The 20,127-nt window shown below is 39.3% G+C and overlaps 2 protein-coding genes across 3 annotated transcripts; one reads left to right on the forward strand and one right to left on the reverse strand.

Moving 5' to 3' along the window:
- Nucleotides 1-324: 324 nt before the first annotated feature.
- On the reverse strand, nucleotides 325-9,046 carry zc2hc1a (zinc finger, C2HC-type containing 1A). Of its 2 annotated transcripts, XM_035415987.1 has the most exons (10): nucleotides 8,917-9,046; nucleotides 7,786-7,862; nucleotides 7,316-7,432; nucleotides 7,111-7,140; nucleotides 3,706-3,847; nucleotides 3,277-3,425; nucleotides 3,062-3,176; nucleotides 2,382-2,487; nucleotides 1,841-1,951; nucleotides 325-1,525 (listed from the first exon to the last, which is right to left on the reverse strand). In XM_035415987.1, exons 1-10 carry the CDS (start codon nucleotides 8,930-8,932, stop codon nucleotides 1,387-1,389), a joined length of 1,002 nt encoding a protein of 333 aa, XP_035271878.1. In that variant the 5' UTR covers nucleotides 8,933-9,046; the 3' UTR covers nucleotides 325-1,386. The 2 variants fall into 2 exon arrangements, with proteins under 2 accessions (XP_035271878.1, XP_035271879.1); XM_035415988.1 differs by lacking the exon at nucleotides 7,111-7,140.
- A 3,287-nt stretch (nucleotides 9,047-12,333) lies between these two features.
- Nucleotides 12,334-19,619, forward strand: pkia (cAMP-dependent protein kinase inhibitor alpha). The gene is made up of 3 exons (XM_035412901.1): nucleotides 12,334-12,436; nucleotides 17,875-18,052; nucleotides 18,566-19,619. The coding sequence occupies exons 1-3, from the start codon at nucleotides 12,404-12,406 to the stop codon at nucleotides 18,649-18,651; spliced, it is 297 nt and encodes a 98-aa protein (XP_035268792.1). The 5' UTR covers nucleotides 12,334-12,403; the 3' UTR covers nucleotides 18,652-19,619.
- Nucleotides 19,620-20,127: the final 508 nt, after the last annotated feature.

The raw sequence follows: 20,127 nt of genomic DNA on the forward strand, positions 1-20,127 counted from the left end.
CAACTGGTTTGTATGTGTTCTTCATTTTTTATGAAAACACTTTAAAAAACTGACTATACAGGAATAGTCTGAAGTGAATACTGTGTGGAGCAGTGAGTAGGGGTGGCCAAATTCTCCCACGTGGTAAGGGCCTTGATTCTTCACCTTGGCACTTTCTGAATGGTAATCGCATCTCTATCTTCAACACTATCTGAATGAAGTTAAAAAATACAGCAGGACTGTGCATTCTCCTTTCAAAAATATGTGCATACATACTAAAGTCTAAACTTATACTTCAAAGGTAAATGATAGGAATTATTTGTGAAAGGAAACGTACACTGAGCATTCGTGATAATTGGTTATTTATTATAACCTTAAGATTACAGCATTTGATACATTTCTGTGTTTTCATTCCAGCAGCTATATTGACGATATCAGTTCTCAGCCAGTCAATTAAAATGACATCGATCGGTAAGGCCTGTAGATAGCAAGCTCACTGAGAGAAAGCACCAAAGCCCCTGTTTTAGACAGACAACACTGTTTAAGGTTTTCTGCATATGTGTGTTCCATTTTGCATTTGCTTTTCACAATATGGTACCGATCCTTCCTTCCGTGACATTCGCTATAGTCTTTTCCGAATTTAGAAACTGATTCTGAAACTATCATACACACATATGGAAACATACTAGAAAAAAACAAAAAAAAAAACATGTGAAATTAAATTCCAATATGCACAGGGCAAATGTAATCAACCCCATTTCTTTCCTAATACCAATTCAATTTACATATTGAAAACAAAAACATTATACATTTGATTTCTACAGCATTTTACAAAAAAATAAGTTAAAAAGCAACCTAAATAAAATGTGATTCCAATTTTGTTATTCAAAAATTCTGTCAATTTATCATTTGCTAAAAAATGATAAACTCAAAAGCAATTTATCACAGGTCCCTATTGGTCGTAGTCTTTTGCCTTTTAAATGAAATAATTACATGAGCTACAACTTAGAGGAATAGTCCTCATATTAAATTAAAATGATTACATGTATAGTAAATGTTAAAGAGTAACAGGACCTTTCCAAAGCCTTTTATTGACTTTCTCATTTCATTCATTAAGGCCTAATTTCCATTACACGATTCTGAACTGTGGTCCCATTCAAAGGAATTGTTGGTCTTAATCTTTCTGTACATTCAGAAAGAAATTCTTAAAGATGTATCCCATATTTAATTAGTAGTCAATCATATTGCACATCAAAGACACACTTTTATGATGAGACAAGTGGGAGGAAGTAATATTTAAGTTACTGGCATTCTATTCGAAAGGGCAAGCAATTATGAGGGAAGTTTGTTGCAATATAACACTATTTTTAAAAGCCTACCAGCATATTGGACTGATATCTTTTCCACTTAAATGCACATCTTTTTCACGCCACACTCACAGCAAAACTTGGCCCAGTCCACAGGGTACTTGGTCCCGCATTCATGACAGAACTTGGTTTGCTGAGCCGAAGAGTAATCCACTTCACCCCCACTTTTGGCATGATTCCTTGAAAAAGAGAGTCACAGTCAGGAACACCATGAATCAGACATCTGTGAATTCATTCTGGAGAATAATTTATTACATTACACAATCCCCACCCACTTTGAATAAAAAGGAAAAGAGCAAGGCAACGATGTGCATGTGTTGCCGCAAGCTACCACTAGAGGTGGCACGGAGCCCAATAAAGACATTTCTTCAGGACGCTTCTCATAGTTGCAGCCCTACCGTCAAGTAGCGGGCAAATACGTGTTTATGTTTGCATGGAATTATTGGAACAGGTCAAGACAGCATGAAAAGACAAGCAGTCAGCAAAACCAATACCTAGAATTGTAGCTATCTGCATTGTAGGCTTTCTTTCGATTCATTCCAACCCCAGATGATGTATTCTTCAAAGATCCTGGAGAAGTTCCTGTTCCAGATTTCATATTTATCCTAACCACAAAACATATGGTAAATATACGTAAAACAATTAGGCATCTTACAATTATAGGCGTTTCAAGGTAAATGTGAAAAGAAATCCCAAAATAACATTCATAGAGTATGAACACTGGGCTTAGTGTCTTGCAACAACGATAGTCTGATTATATCCTTAATCCTGTGAAGTCAAGTTCTGATAGAACTAGAATCAATACAATATGACTCAAAGCAGCTGCACCAGCAGGGCTGAAAATCAAATTTACAAGAGTCTGAATGTGTTCAGCAGAAATCATTGCCAGTGTTCACCCAGACAGATAAACATACCATTCTCAAACAGTAAGCTAACTAACGGCCACCATTAAAGCAGTAATGCATAAGCTGAATAGCCACAGAAGTGTACCAGCAGTCACAGCACCAACAGAGAGAACTGCATCCCGAGCCTCACCCGGACGGAGGGCTGGTTAGGCCAGCGGGGCTGGTCCGAGACTGGGAGTACCCCGAGGACATGCTCTTCACAGACCCGGCCGAGGCGGTTCTGGTCGCGGGAACCCCTGCGTGAGGACAAAAAAGGGAAGAACAGCCATTTTGTTGCCCCTTCTCACACTGTGGTTTCCGTTATATAGCACTCCACAGTTACCCGACTTGGAGGATTCCTCAGCAGGGTGTCGTTTGTTTATGCTAAAAGAGTACGTGCCTACAGGCAGCAGAGCAGCCAAAGCATACTAAGCTTTTTAAGCACTACGCTACAAGCCCATCTCGCTCTCCAGGAGTCTGTGTCCTAGGGCCCTATTGCGACAACACAAAAAGCCATGCGCTAGCGCAAACGTAGCTAATGAAAGTTCATTTCATTTGTGTATTTACATCGTGGTCAAAATTCACATTTCCAAAACTTAAAAGACTATTTAAAAGAAAAGGATAAAAAAATAATGGAATAAAACTACAATTTTTATTTTTGTAACTTCAGTTACAAAAAGTTTTACAACTTATTGCAGGTTCTCTTCGATTGCTGCTTTAAGGAAAACGTAGCTGACACAAAACGTAGCTGACACAAAACGTAGCTGACACAAAACGTAGCGCGACGGTGAGGGACTGGGCAGTTTGAGCCTCGGCTCTAGCAGCTCGTACCTGCAGCAAACTGCCCGGGCGAGGAGCGCTGCGGCAGGCGGGAGGCGGTGGTGGAGGAGGCGGGTGCGGGGGCCGCCGCGGGGGAACCGGCCTTCTTCGCTGGGGCGGGCTTGCACTGTTAACACAGGGAGACAAGCCGGCAGAGACTCGGGACACTCCGGGGCAGAGGGAGCTCACCCTGCCTGAGGCTTGCCTCCGTGAGCCTCGTTGCCTACCTGAGACCTCGCCGGGGGCTTCCCTTTGGCCTCTCCTGGAAATTTGCCCTTGTTGGGGATGCGCGCTGCTTGCTCCTTGCAGAACTTAATGTGCCTGTCGGCTGCGTTTTCGCCGAACCGCCTCTGGCAGTAAGGGCACTGGATGTAATCTGGAACAGATGTGTAACACAGGACAAAAGTGCACTCAAATGGTTCCAACTAGATCCTCCAACATAGCATTACAATACATCATCCACCATTTGCATAATTAGGCAAGGTGCTTCGAGTAAATATCCAGCTCTATAAAAGGAACAGCTGAAATAAAAATATAATCAATGCAAGTCACACTGTCAAACACAAACATCTGTTTAATAACTTAGTGCATGTATTTTAGTGACAAGAATATTGTTTCAAACGGATTGTGATGTTTCCGTGCTGTCATCTTGTTACCTGGGTCATAAGATGGGGGTGGGGGTGGGGGAAGAGGACCCCCGTCTTTCATGACTTGAGTTATGCCCTTAGCAGCCCGGATGGTGGCAATGAATTCTTCATGCTTCCTGCGCCAGTTTGACTGTTTCTTAGGTGGTTCGGGCTGTTGGAATTTACAAAGTTACACAATGCAAAAAAAAAAAAAAAATCAGACATTCATGAACTCATCAAAATTTAGAGTCATGAGCATGTCGGAAAACTGTTTTATTCCCTCAATACCCCTTTTCAAAAGTGGAGAGGTCAACACTTTCCCGTCAAATAACAGTGGTACACAGCTATTCATACTCCTCGTTCCACCTCAATTAACAGCATAACTTATTTGCTGCCAATACAGTGTACCATCGACACACTGCATTTATCATCATGAACTATGCAGAGCAGCCAACATTTCAAGGAGCCATAATGTAAACGCAATTCAATATTTGGCAGTAACCTCAAAGAACTGCCTGTTGACTACTTTGAGTCTGATAACAATTGACACATGACATATATGACACGTCATCATGGTACTGTACTATCCATTCTTTACAATACTGTATTGCATCCTCTGTAACCTCCAGTTAGACAGGTTGGCTACAGTTGTTTTACATGTCACATATGACGAGCAAGCCTGTCCATAAAGGTTGGCTGACCGTGCCTGGTCCTGCTTATATACTGGATTTTAATGTAATGGAGCCACGTTTTTTTACAATGATGCTTTTATAAAATATATACTCATCTACTGCTCATTCACTTTATTGAATGGCCACATTGAGCAACAACTTCATATTTTATTACAGTTGTCCCTGTAAATGACATTTTTGATTTGTTTTTACATCAGCAATTTTATTAAATGTCTTATTGTATGCCAGAAACAATTTATATATCCTGGAAAAAGTTAATAAAGCAAGGAGGCAGGAGAGCCGTTTTATAATTTGAATATTATCAGGAAAAGCAATATACACTGAGGATAAATCACTGGGGAATTGTGTTGCATTATACTGGCATCATTTTTTCCAAAATGAACGGTACAAATGTTAAAACCATTATCCTGTGGAACATGTGGCTCTGCATTTTTAAATATTTTTTTAAACAGTATGAACACACACAGACACACTCATACACACACACAAAACATTTTAGAGTCTTAAGTCATAGAAAGAAGTCTGTTTTATTCCATGCGTCCATGCATTCTGCGGTTGTGATGTCACTCCAGCACTCGACAAATACTCAGCAGGAGGGTTCATAAGACAGAGTTCCGACAACTCCTGACTTGGACGCCAGTTTGTGGTAAAAATGTCTGACTTTGACTTTGGAGACTGAATGTAGTTTCGTAGGCCAGCATCATTCTCAGAAATGTAAAGCTTTCAAACAACTGCCAATCTAAAATATACTGGACCATAAATGAGTTTGTGATGCTTTTTCACAAAGAATCTGACACAAAGTAACCATGTGACAGTTATATTTTGTGGAAAGACAGACTAATTACATGGACCTCTTTCCACAAGCTTGAACAAAAAGGCTTGGTTTGTCACACCTTTAATTAATATTCAACTGCATTTCATTGGAAGACTGAATATACACATCAATATATACATCTAATATAATTGAAAATAGTGGTTGTTATTTAAATTTTTTTTAACTTTCACATATTTGTACTGTTGAGAAGTACAAATCATGTTTTGATTCTGTATGGTACATATATTTAGGCAAACTACATTGAGCTGCAATTAGTCTAATATCTCTAAAGCTACTATGTACTGATGTTTCCATACTAGTAGGCTGTCTGCTAATGGTACTACCTTGAAGATTCAACTGCAATGGCTGAAATTTGAGTGGTAGAGTACAAAGGTAAAGCTTCACAAATGACCTACATGTTCAACTTTAAGTGTTAACAGGACAGGGGATTGCTTCGGAGAGACTTGTACAGTTAGCACAAACACTGAAAAGCAAAGCCCAGCAGTTACTAAAGGTAGGCTATACTTTTTAGCCTTGCTGTGGTCCTGTGTTAACAATCAAAGAAGTTTCCTTGTCCATCCTCAATCCCACCCACTCACTTCTGGTTTTTAAAGTTTATATCCTTTTCTATACCGATTTTATTTTTTTAAATCACGGTTTTGCGATTGCTGTCACCATGGAGTAAAAGTAATTCCAAGGTTGACTCCGGTTTTGGAATGAGACCTGTCGGTTTGTCGTTTTGGTTCTTCACCTCCGACTTTGCATTAACTAGCTACGCTCCGCTGAAACTTGATTCCGCCACACCCACCCATCCCTGGACAGTAAAGAGCATTTTTTCAACAGTCTACGGAAATACATTTCAAAAGAAGAAATACAAATGCGCAAAAAAAGACATTGCCAGTAGCCTGTATCATAGATATGACTGTGCATGACTAATTTATAATATTTTCAAAATGTAAAAATCTTACATTGTATGCCTTTTGCTGGGCACTGCTGGAAGCAGGGGGTAAAAGTCAATAAAGTTTCTCACAGAAGCATACAGTTTGCTCAGATTTTCAGCAGGAGGTTAGCTTGAGTGGCTGAAGTCACCAACAAAAGTGTCACTGAGGCACCAGGTTCTGCTGACGGAACCATAAAACCTTAACCATCATATCGAGTCTACTGTTATGGTGATTGACAGCCTGAATAAATAATACTCCATGAGCTTTTTGTACTCTGGTGGCATTCCTAACTATTTACAAAGCAAAGAGGTAAACCCCATCCCCTGCCAAACTTTACTTTGAATAATTCTTATACCAGCAAAAAATATGTCCATACCCTTGCGTTTCAACTGAAGTACTGCTGAAGTGGAATATAGCCTAATAAAATCACTGAAAACGAGTAAAATTCTCCTTTAACCAAATATTGTGACACAGTCTCTCCCAAATACAACACGGCAGATCTGCCCTTAATGAGTGTCATAGTAGCACTGAATGTGTCCCTTTTTTGACACTGCCATGAATGGGCCTTGTGTATCGCAGTAAATATGCTTCAGTATGCTTTGCGCTTACATAATTCTGTTCCGACACTGAGGACGGCATAATCAGGGAGGAATATCCTGCCAATTCCACAACCAGGACACTGTTGAATGTACTGAATGATTATTCAGTGTAATGGATATTCACGAGGTTTGGTAAAGGTTGTCATTTCATTGCAAAATAAACTCCATCTTTCATAAATGCTTAGTACGTCCAATCAAATAGGCTACCTTTTTTCAACAAAAAAAAAGCATTTAAAACGGCACAATGTTTAATGACTATACTAGAACCAAGGCACAACTATGCAAAGCAGAGGTACAGCTGCAGCTCTTTATACCACACCAAAGACATCTATTTTCCAGCAGAAGTTCTTTATTCATGTTAACAAATGTAAATAATTTATTCAACTTACTTTATCAGACTTGCAGGATGTACTGTGTAACTGAAATATAATTAGAGGTGGTTTCAGTGTATAAAATTTCATTTGGAAAAGAGAGGGGAAAGCAGCACAAATTGCATGAAGATATTTTGACTGGTCAACTTATGAAAAATACATCATAAGTGCTCGGGTCATATCTCTCCCCCACCCACACCCCAAGCCCCCACCTGACTTGTACCTTAGGTTTCAAAGGCTTCACAGTGGAGATATCCGTTCCTTCTGCCCTCTGTCTGCTGGAGTCAAAAACCTTCCTCCTTTTAGCAGCAGATTTTTGGCAAATAGGATAGTGCTTCTTCTACAAATACAAGTTGAAATTCATCAAACAATCATGCTGGGAAACATGGTATCTGACATAAGCCACAGATAGTTAGCAGGCTATGTGTCCTGTTGCTATGTAATTAATTAGCTGAATGTTTGCAGACACAACAGTTCCATACCTTACTATAACAACGTGGGGGCGTTACCCTTCTATTAGATCATTGTCTTGGCACTGACAACTAGACTGAGAATAAAATGCTAACAGCAATGCTACAACAAACATATCTTACAAGAACTGGATATTCTGTGACATATTTTGTTCTACGCACAGGAGATTACAATATTTATGATACACACTATTCTCTTAATGGGAAAACATATCATACTTACAAGTACACCAGAGTAAAAACTTCTCCCACATATTTTGCAAGCAATTAGATCCTCATTTGGAGGTGGGCCTTCCAAATCTGCAGGTATTAGTAATAAATCAATCAACAAAAACAGATGTGACACTAGATGAAACCTGAAAAACACAAAAACTGGGAGAATATTAAAAGTAAATAGGCACATTTAGTCTGGCCTATAGTGAACGACATGTCTATATTTAAAGTCATCAAGGTAATGTCTGGAAACTGTATGTAGGTTCATTCTGAGCTACTACTTTCATTCACAGTATTTGACTAATCTTTCTCTGTAGTTACCCTGTTTTTTTCCCCATATCATTATAAATATCTGTATATATATATTTTTTTTTTTTCTCCATGTCTATAGATCCACTGAAGTAGTGCACTGCGCGACATATAGGCTAACCATTAGTATAAACTTTTAACAGAACAAATCCCATTCATAACAGGTCTACATCCCAATGTATTGGGATGTAGACCTGTGGGAGATGCGAAATGTGACTTCGAATAAAGTAACGTAACGTTAGCTATTTCGTTTGAACAATATATCCTAAAAGGATAAATACCTTTCAACTGTGGACGAAACTCAATTAACCACAAAGTAAAAAAACAAAACAAAGAAACGTTAAACCATATTAGTTAGCTAGGTAGCTAATGTAACACGTATTACAGGCATACAGTAGTTGTATTGCTAGCTAGCTATTCAGAATTCCTGCAATGCGCGAAGTTACCTGGATAAAAAAATAAAATGTACTCTACTTTTAGCTAGCTATGTGTATAAAGTGCTTTGTTCAGAAAACAAGACACAGCTGTTTCCTATCAAGCCACCTTTTTTAACATTTTCACCACATATGACAATAGGTGGGTAACAGACAGGAATGAGAACAGGGCGTCATTCTGCTGGGCTAGCTAGCGTTAGCCAACTGGGTAGCCAGCAAGCGACTGTAGATAAATCCCAAGTATAATGTGTTTGGTTAGCTACCAAGCGATTTGCTTTCCGTTTAGTTTTATGTTTACTACTTAATAAATCGAAAAATTGTTGCACCTGAGTAAATATTATATGATTGGGAACGATATCACCAGCTTGCAATTAAGTACAAATATCATGCAAGCTTACCCTCAAAATCCTCCATCTTTCGGTCTCAGCTCTTGTCTACAGTTGATGCTGCTGTAGCAACTGCGCACAGCCACCGCCTCACAACCCAATATCCAGAACTTTCATTGGCTATTCTCACCGCTTAGACAAGAGAAATTGCGTTGTGTTTTAAGATGGGCGTGGAGGCGGCTGTTCCCTTTAAACACACGTGTACAGTATATGGAGAGGCGAACCTAGGGTTTACATTGACCGTTTGATTGCATGTTTTAACATTAATTTGGATCTCACTCTTCAAAATGTACAGGTGAATTTCCTCTGGAGACAAGAAAATGTTCTGACCCAGTGAAAGCGTCATCCATTTTTGGACTGGCATGCAACGGCAAGTGGACAACGTCTACTAAATAAACCAAGACAAACGTTTGTACTTTTGCGATTATCTACAAATCGAGCACGCACACTGACACACCAATTCCCGACCAAAAAATAGCGTTAATTCTCACTAAGAGTTAGCAAAGAAAATACAAATCAGTATTAACCAAAAAGCCCAAGGAGCAACAATCTGTGCACGAGCTTCTTCCCTTTAACAATGAGCTTAGTATATTGAGGAAAAGCTACATTTCACCATATGTCTGTAGTCTGACTAAACAGTAGGTGGACAATAGCTTCTGTGTTCTGTGTGTAGCCTACCAGAGAGCTCAAATGTATGCAAAAAGAAGGCAGCAGATCTAACATGCACACAGTAATAGGGCAGTGGGTTTGCAGCTTTGTGATACTGAGCAAATAATACACAAGCAAAAGTCCTATGATCAAAAAATTCAGTTTTCACCTGCTGCAACCAGGGGCTTAAGAAACTCTGTGCTAAGACTACCGAGCCCAGCTAGTGAGTCGGGACCGTGGAATTCAACTGTTAGCTACCGGAGCTCCTGCGGAGCACCCGTCCAACAAGCTATGGGTACAGGAAACTAATACAGTGGCTAATACAGCAGACCTACCCACAGCTCACTGTCTCATCTAGAGACAGCCTGGCCTCTGAGGTGTTCCTTATTGGGCTCCGATTAACCCATCTGCGGCAGAAAGTCTGCATCACCTGCCCAGGCAACCTGAATGAAGCACTGGCCCATGCCAAGGACCTGGAGGAAAATGACTAACATTCTGACAGCACACTCCAGTCAGTTTGTGGGCAGTCAGTTAAGAAGAAGGCGGCAGGCAGGAAGTGACATCTACTCCAGCCAGGGTAATACCAGCTCCATATTGGGACTCGCAGCTCTACACCCTAGCACCCAGGGGAGAAACACAGCAATGACAATAGCCTAACATGCCACCCATGTGCCAGTCGCTCCTGTCACCATTGTGAACTTGCGGAGCTGAAGGAGGACCTGAGAAGGGAGCAAGAGACTGACCTGACTAGACTCATTGCTTAGTCTCAGTGTTTGCTTGCACATTCTGTCAGTCTCTAGTTTCCTTGAGACTAATGTTTTCCTAGTTGTTTCCCAGTGTTTTTAAGTAAAGACTTTAATTTCACTTACATCCATCTGCTCAGGTTGCCTCTACATCTGGATCTTTTCCCTGAGCACCCTCTGATAGTTTGATGCAGCCAGTCATGGGTCCACTGAAACTTAATCAAGTTCATAGCACTCTGACTAACTAAAGGACCACCACCTGTCACCACAAGTGTCTCATTCAGTCCATTTTGGAGAGACTCTAGTACTACGTTATAGCAGTTCAGCACCAACACCCGCTACTCCCGGTGAGAGTCATCAGTAGTGCCTATCCCTACATCAGCAATCGGCAGTCAATGCTCGGCAGTCAATAATCTCTTCTACCTCCTCTCGAGCGCTAAGAATGCTTTCTGGGGAAATGACAAGTTTTCTTGACTCAGTGGTTCCTGGCATTTGAGCTCCAGCTGTCCTATTTTCAGCCTTCCTAAGTTCTCACGTCATATCCCTGCTGACCCTTGCCTACACTGCAGCCAACAGGACAGCCCCCGCCTACCTACTGGATATGATTCGATCAAAACATGCTAGATTGACCACTCCGCTCTGCTGCAGCAGGGCAACTTGCACTCCCAGCCTTCTAGGTGGATGGTTCTCGCTTGTCCCAACCACGGAGCTTCTTCACCCTAGCTCCCCAGTGGTGGAACGAACTCCCTGTTCCTCTATGGACCACTCAGTCATTACTCATCTTCCGCCATGGTCTGAAGATGCATCTCTTCAGGCTATACCTGGACTAACTATCACTACTCTGCAGGGCACTCCCAATCTAGGACCGCACTTATCATTTGAATCCTTCTTATTTGTTCCTGTAGCACTTTCATGTTACACTTGTACCTCCATCCAGTGCTTATATTGCATTTTTATAGTTATCTTGATGTTGTAGCTCGTTGTCATGCCTCCTAGTTTGATTTACCACTTTTTGATATGCTTACTGTGTGAACTGGACTTAATGTGTTCATGGCTATGAATAACTGTTACATAATCAGTATTGCACCACCCTATATACCACTTCTCCTGACACAAGCATGGATGTTTTGTTAGTTCATTCAGATAACATGTATTTCAGTGTATTTCAGTTCCTCATTCTCTATGAGCCATATGACTTGGTCTTAGTTTGCATGTTCTGCCAACCTCTCGTTTCCTTGTGTCTAATTTATTCCTAGTTGTTCCTAGTCACTTGTTTTTGTTCCTGGTTCCTAAAAGTAAAGGCTTGTTATTTCACTTTCCTCCACACTTGGATCCTTTCCATGAGCACACCGTGATAAAAAAATATAAATATATGAAACGTGGATTAAATGACAGTTGACAAAATAGGTGGACGTTTTAATGAGGTGGAGAGCTACAATGACAAGGTGGCAGCTACCTTATTAGCCTAGAATATAGACACTCATGGCTCATTCAAATTCACTGACGGTCATGCTACTCTATATAATAAACAATTACAAAACAAAATTAAAAATAGTCGTATCTTGTTTAACGCAACAGATTCTAAATGTTTGAACGTACTGTACAAGCTCATGGTGTTCTGTAAGGCCGAGAGAAAGATTAATTTCAGTGCAATGATCAAAACACTACTTTTGAAACACTTACTTTTCTGAAGTTTAATAAATTCACTTCACTCAGAGGTAATAGGGAAAAATGTACAGTAAGTATTTTGTATTCTATTAGTAAGAGTAAGCAGATTACAGTAAGCAGTGTCGGCACTGTACCCCTCTCTTTCCCCACCGTGGGAAAAACTGGAATCCCTCGTGACATCGTATAAATCGCTATTATGATCTGGACTGGAGGTGTGTAGCCTAATGCTGCTTCATCTAAGAAAATGGACTGAGTTTATGTAGTGTAGGCTATTTATTATGCAGTAGTAACTGAGTAAGCTACCTGTTATGTAGGCCTACAGTAGTTAGCTAATAGGAAATCCGAAACTGACGAAAAATATTTGGATGAAACGTCATGTGAGAGCGTAATCCCGCACGTCCGCTACCTACAACAAATCTATTTCTTACTTCGATTTGTGCATGCGTCTTTTGGAGAAGTTTCCACTTAAACAGGTAGGATATAATATAAACGATCTAAACGCAACACAACAGTATTTTGAAACATATCTGAAAACGTAGACATTGCGTGTATTATTTAAAATTATTGTAGTTAAACAGCTTCGATGTCAACCTGTTCGTTTTAGCCCAACGCCGTTCACGTTGCAATGTTGGACAGTTAGGATATGCGTCGGACACATTTTCTAAAAGCCTTCTCCGTGTTAGTGTTAGAACAGTGACTACTGTTGGTGGTCAAGACATGGATGGAATTAACATTAACCTAATCTTAGTTTCTTTGAGAATGGATATTATTGTTGTTTAATTGCGTCTGCATTACGACAATTTCTGAATCGTGTGTAACCTACCAAGGAGTTTTCTATTGAGTTTGTTCATAAAAAACAAACAAAACAAACAAAAAAAGTTGTCTATTATTTACAGACAGCTATAGCATAAATATAGTGGTTGGTGTCCCGAAACAAAAGACCAGGGCATACCAACATTCATTGAAATGGTATTCCTATGCAGATGAACCACTATCTTGTAATTAGCTTATAATTATATATGACCACTAAGATTTGGCCACTGTGGTAGTAGGCTACATATCCGGTAATTCTTCCCACTTGTTATAATGATGCGCATGAAGTAGCCTAGGTATAACAGGCAGTGGGCGGGCTACTTTCTATAGGATGCGCATGAAGTAGCATAGCCTACTTGAATATTTTGCGGTGTTTGGCCGAAGAGAATGTGTGCGGTTGTTGTAGGACACCATTTGCCTCTGAACCCATAAGCAGGTACAAGCAACACTTTGGCCATCTCAGAAACAGTATTTATTTATTTATTCACAGTAAATGTATCAAATTATTCACTTCTTGAATTTCCATATTGCCTACCTTATGCTTTTAGAATAAATGGCACGTTGTTCAGTCCCGCGTTCAGCGTTCACTGTCTTCATTACTGTATGTTCTCGCCCCTCTGTTTAAAAAGTGGTGACTTTGCCTTTTCTGGAAAGCTAAACATTATGGTTGTGCAGACTTCGGCACTGGTTTTAGATCCTTTTAGAGATAATTTTTTTTGAAAAGTAAATCTTCATCAAGTAAGGCTTGCCCCTCACTTAAATTACGATTCATGTGTTTGGAAGATGTTTCCATATGATATTGCTACTACTACTAAACAACAACAACAACAATAATAATGCCACTACTTCTGACACTACTACTCCTACTACTACTAATATTATTACTATTTAGTTCAGTATCTCAGTTATATTATGCATGCCCTATGAACTATAGCCTCATCTTGGCCTGTTTGCTGTTAGATTTTCTGCAGTACTTCATAGATAGTACATCACTATCTATGAAGTACTGAAGAACCCAGCACATAAACAGTAAGCAATCATTTAGAAATGCAAGAATACTGGAAAATTAAGAAAGGCCCTTACTATTTTTAAGGATGTATTGCTTGTATTTAGCAAATCACTGTCAACTGAAGGTTATTTTTGGGAAACTGCTGACATTGTGACATTGTTGTGTGGGTGGCCTGTTTTATGTAATTGTGACCTACTGTGGCATGAATGGGTAGCTCAATTGACAAATATAGCCTAGTAGCTGCTAATATTGTAGTCCACCATACCATGGCTCTCACATTCACCCTCTCTAGTCTCCATATTGGACCTGAATTTAAAGTAAAATAAAATGTTATTTTATTAAATGCGCTTAAAAACACAATAAAATAATTAACCAAAGGCACCCATGGTTTTATGGAAAATCTCATGTTTGTGAAGTAAGAGGATTAAAAAACCTGTAAATAAAAGTTAGAGAAATTTCCACCCTCAGTCTCATGTGGCAAAAAAAAAAAAAAAAAAAGAAAACATTAAAAAGAACTGAAGAAAAAAGCTAGATCTATTGTAATTAATACTGTACCAGACAATTACTTCAAATAATCAATGAGGTGTATTTACCTGTCAGCATTGTTTACCTATTAAAGAGGGATGCTTATGTTTCAGAAAAATACATGCCCAGTCTTTAGCAGTAGGTTTAGGAATAAAGGTCTAACCCATGTCCTATGCACGTTGTTAAGGAAGTCAGAAAATATTTGGATTTTAGCAAAGTAGGGATATGTAACCATGTTCTAGTCAAATTATTTAAGACTGAATTCAATTATAGAAGAGAGGAGGTGGACTTTACACTGAAGTACACTGATGGATTCACTGTTCTGGTGCATTTGTGAGTGCAAGAAGCAGCCCTCTGCGGTTTATTTGTGGTATGCAGTTTATACAGTTGTGGAGGACATAACAGTATAATCCAGACTATGGGCTTATTTTTTATGACCAGGCAAGCAAGAGGTACACTTATGCTGTCCTCTTGCTAAATGAAATACTAATGCTTTGATCCCACTCATTATCTGGATGCTGTAGCAACTGTTGTTTATACGACTTGAAAAGAACATCCACTGTCTAAGTATTATTAGGTAAAGTACTTTTTAAGGAGGAATTGAATGTGACAAACTGTCTGTGATAGACAGGAGGACTGGTTTATGTGGCAACCACTGCTCAGATTTGTCCTTGCTTTATTCAAAGATATTACCTATTATTTATTTGGCCAATGCTTCTTTCCCAGGTGTCATTGGGGAACACCACCAAGTGCAAACAACTGCAGTGAGCTCCATATTGTTTGGGACAAAGCCTTTTTTTTACTTGGCTGTATACTCCACAATTTTAGATTTGTAATCAAACAATTCACATGTGGTTATTCTCAGTTCTACGTGCAGATAATCAGGTTTTATCAAAGGGCATATTTTAATACATTTTGATTTCACTATGTACTAGAACTTACAGGACTTTTTATACATAATCCTGTTTTAGAGCATCATAAAAGTTTGGATAATTGGCTTGACAGTGTTTCTGATTAGTCTGGCGTGTACAATTGATGCCTTTGGTCAGGTTTAAGAGAGCTTTCAGTATCTAATCTTGATTCTAGGCTTTTGATTGCCTTTGGAGTCTATTATTGACATTTGTCAACATGGGGACCAGAATCTTTGTCCCAAACATTATGGATTTAACCATATGATAAATAATTTGGCTATTTGCTATGTAGGCCTACATTATGTGGGTGTCCATAATTTTATTCATATTGTACATGGGCCTTGGTATTTTGTGTGATTGTTATTTTAAATTAGGCTTTTAATAGCGTGCATTGTGTGTTGCACTTTTGAGCTCCCTGGTTTGAATGCTATCGCAGTTGAAGGGCAGTATTTTGAAAGTAACAGCTGACAGCGACGGAGGCAAAGTGACGGCATTAACCAAAAATAGCATTTCAGTGTTGTATTCTGGGAAACCACTGCTCCCACACATAGAATAAGTATTTAAGCCTTACTGAAATAGTCTGGCACATTTCTCATGGGGAGGTAACATTAACTGGAAAAACCAGACTTCCTTTACTTTGACTTCCTGTTCATTTTTATGGTGGCATGAATACATCAAAGGGGGCTGTATTCTGGCACTGGCCTGTCTGGGCTGGCTGTATAACATGCTTGTTGACCTACAGCCTCTCCCCAGCTGTCTTAAACCCTCCCTTTGGAATTTGTGAGCTCTGCAACATGAGGCATGAGCCTATTTTTTCAGGCACCATGCTAATGCTGTACTTGTTTAAACATTCAAGCTGGATAAGCTCTTCTTCCAAGAACACGGTAGTGCCTGTCTGTTTTTCTAATTATTAAAATAAATAATTTGATCTTATACAACAGAATATGTACCAACAGTGAAACAAGTATTGGCTGTTATCTTTATTATTGAACTTTAAACTGACACATTGTTGCTACAGTATGATAATAAAATCTGTACTTATTGCAGTGGTTTGAGGTTTTGCTATAGATTCATCTATACATGTTGCAAGGCAGCATACCTGAGAAATTGATATTTGTTATTCCAGTTATTTAGGCCTTACATTGTTGACAAATCCCAATGCATTTTACTGGCTTAATAGTCATTTAAATTTCATTTACAGCTAATAAACGTGGTCTTTAGGCTAAGAATAACGGTTATGTTACAGCAGGTCTCAAGTCCTTTAAAATCCTACTTCAAGTGTATTTCATATAACTCAGCGAATAATGCTCTCAATTTCTGACCTCAAACTTCCATTAAGATAAGTAACCTGCTGGACGTTACAGAAGGTTGCTTCTGCTGTGCAATATGCAGTGCGTTTTTGTTGTTCAAAGTGTGTAATGCATCCTGCTGGATTTGTAAAACTCACAAAATCCAGATAACATAACTTAACATGAGATAACATAATCCATCCCATTAACTGTGGAGTTTCGTCACCTCCATGTGTGTAGGTGGTGTCCTGTGCTGTGTTTCTTCCCCTGTGCTTGGAAATACTTAAAGGAGCAGTCCCCTCTAGCCAGCTTTGGTTCTTATCTGGAAGACTGGAAGGCTTCCTTATCTTCAGTGTGATTTGGTTGCTGTGACACAATAACTGTGATTTATGTTTCTGTTACAGACATGAAATGGGCAGTTCCATTATGGTGCTTGACCACTGAGTACAGACCATATTCTTTCAGCACAAGAAAGAGAAAGCGAAAATACAGATGCCTTGTTCATCCTGCCCCCTACTGTCCACCTGTGTATAGTGGCCTTGGTGGAAACAGTTCTTAATGCACAATCTAATATCGGTTGGGCTCCATGGAAAGAGAATCAACTGTAAACATTTAAAAAAGGAATGATTTCAGTTATTTTGCAGTTTTGCCCCTTTCGCATTGCTGTGTGAATAAAATTAACTAATGGAGTAAACCAGTCAATATAGTGAGAGAATACCTTCATCAAGATTCAGACATAACACAGATCTTTTTTTCAGGAAAGGAGAGTGTGTGTGTGTGTGTGTGTGTGTGTGTGTGTTTAGGCTGAACTGAGTGATAGACATATGGTCCCCCAGCCCCCTCTTGGAAAAAGTTGCTCATGGTTATCTATGTTATTACTGGCAAGTCAGTGAGACAGGGAGAAAGGTTAAACATTTCTCAGCTGTTTAGAATAAAAACAACAGAAATGGGCCTACTGTTCTTTAGTGGGAACAAAATTTGTATGTTCATTACGCTGTTGGCAGGCACACAGTAGATGCCCTTATGGCTTATGTGCTGTCCAGGGCATTGAACCAATCTTGTGAACAGGCCCGATTGTGCTTCAACTACTGAGAGACTCAGAATTGGCTGGCAGCTTCACTGCGAACCTTCTGTCTAGTGGAGGAAATGTCTCCACCTGCTGGTTCTTCAGAGAAAGCCAGTTGACACTTGAAATGTGCAGTGTTTTCAGTAATGGTCAAGCGTGCCCTTTCCTGAAATCTACTGCAAATTCTGAGGCAATACAGTGCTGATGTCTGATATCCTGGAAGCTCCATGTATCTGAATGGGAATGTCACATACATGTCCAGTCTGGTTAACACACTTTCTCTGTTGCTGTCTTTTAGGCACTGCTATGGTTAGATGTGTTAGCAATGACTGATGTTGAATCAACATATGAAGACTTCATTGCATCAGAAAGAAGCGGGCGACGGAATGCACTACATGATATACTCGGGGTCCCAGGCGATTTGAAACCCAGTGATTTGGCCCATAGATTGTCTGAACTTAATGTAAATAAAATAGGTGAGCGTGACACCTATAAACTGCATAGTACGGGTGTTTAGTAATGGTAGGCACATCATTCATACGCTTGTGCTCCTAATGTAAGTGTCTTGGCTATTGTTGCACATTGATTTAACTTTTTGAAGAAGATACTTGACAGTTTGGGAACTTATAGATAAGTTAATATCTGTAACTCATTGACATGTTGCTGCAGAAGGGCTCATATATCCGTGTGATATGTTGAAAATGACGAAGGTCAATTATAAATACATTTCTGTTCTTTTGCAAACCCTTTTCATGTTTGTCACACAAGGGGAAAACCCCACTTTTGTTTGTCTTGTGCTGAATTAAACTATTGAATAGCAATGTACATGGGTACTGCCTCTTTCTTCATTCACAATGAAATAAGCCCCATGGCAGTTTTTCCAAGGTTTATGGCCCCTAGCTCAAAATGTAAAGCATAATCTTGGTTCTGCTGGTACACTTGCTCATATTGAAACAATGATATATTTTTTCTTTTGTTACCCTTCCCAGGTGTGGCTGATGATGCCGAGAAAGGGCAGGGACCTTCAAAAGACCCCTCTGCAGAATCGCAGGAGAGAAAAGAGAAGGGCACGTAATGGGAAACCGTGACACCTAGTGGCCAGAAGACTGCTATGTTCCATTTTCTTGTGACTGTCGGTCTTAACGTCCCAGTTTCGGGAACATAAGCGCGCATATCAAACATGCAGGCTCCTTTTGGGGAACTCCCTTTTGTAACTGTAGGCAGAGGAAGGACCCTTGCATTATCTGTGTGGGTCCCAAAGCTCACTGTAACTGACTGTGCCTCCGTTTTCAGTAACGGTTGAGGGATTTTGGCATCCTCGTCAGGTCTATGATTAAAGTGACATGTTACGTCATCTTAGTTGATGATATAGGAGCCATCAATGTAGAGGTTTACTAATAATCGTTCCTTTGGCCACAGTGGGTATCCAGGGTTTTAGGGTCGATTGGGGTTTCTGCTGATAGAGAAGGAATATGATGAATTCTGTTATGGAAAGGACAAGCCGACAGGGGCTGTTTTTTAATCAAAATATGTCCATAAACTGAAAACATCCTCACTCTTTTCCAACTTCTGAGGCTTAGCCTATGGATGTAAATGTGCCCTGTTTTTTGTGATATTTAGTTGAGGTTGGGTGGGGGAAGAGGCACATTTTAGAAACTTTTCTTTCAGGATAACTTCCAGTCAGAACTACTGAAAATTTCAACAGAAACTGCTTCCAATTATATTTGTATACACCATATTGCACTTTTTTTTTCAAACCCTGCATTTGTAAAACAAATATAAATGACTGTTGTATTTTATATGGAACATTTGCATTACTGTCGATGATAATGTGTTGCCCTCTTTTGTTGAGGCTGCCACAGTATTTATGGTATATCTAATAATGTAAGAGAAGAGTAAAACATGGTGTCTTTGCTACCTTCTGAACTTAGCTAACACTATCCAGAAGAAACTCTGTTAGTGGTTTGCTTACTTTGCTTGACAATGCCATAGCATCGTTGATGCACCAAAAGAAGCATGTAGTATTAAAGAATATCATGAATATTTAAGTTTCTCAGTTAATGTATCTTATGTGACAAACCTTCTGTCAGTCATAAATTAGCCATGTGGTGTTGGGGCCCTTCAGGGGTTCAGAGTATTTCAGCCACTTTTTCAACCACAGTGTATTTGAACACAATAAATAAAATACACATTGTAGTTTAAATATGAATAGCTGTTTGTTGCTTTATGATTAAGCATCTCATTATTTATCTTTGTCACATCTTTGTGTTCACCCAATTGTCAATGGTTTACTTTTATGAAATGGGTGAAGAGAAAATAATTTTCCCCCATGCATAAGAACCAGGAAGTTGTTTTATATTTTAATGGTTAAATGGCTCACCCTTGTGGCATTTTTGAGTATTACATTTTTGGAAACCAAAAAGAATCTACCTATATATATATATATATATATATATATATATATGTTTTTTTTTTAAACCTCACTATTTGATAATAACAATGATTCTTATATTGACTGAAAGGTTTACATTTTAAGTGTCGATGCTTTCTT

This window comes from Anguilla anguilla, chromosome 4 (genome assembly GCF_013347855.1).
Source record: "Anguilla anguilla isolate fAngAng1 chromosome 4, fAngAng1.pri, whole genome shotgun sequence".
NCBI lineage: Eukaryota > Metazoa > Chordata > Actinopteri > Anguilliformes > Anguillidae > Anguilla > Anguilla anguilla.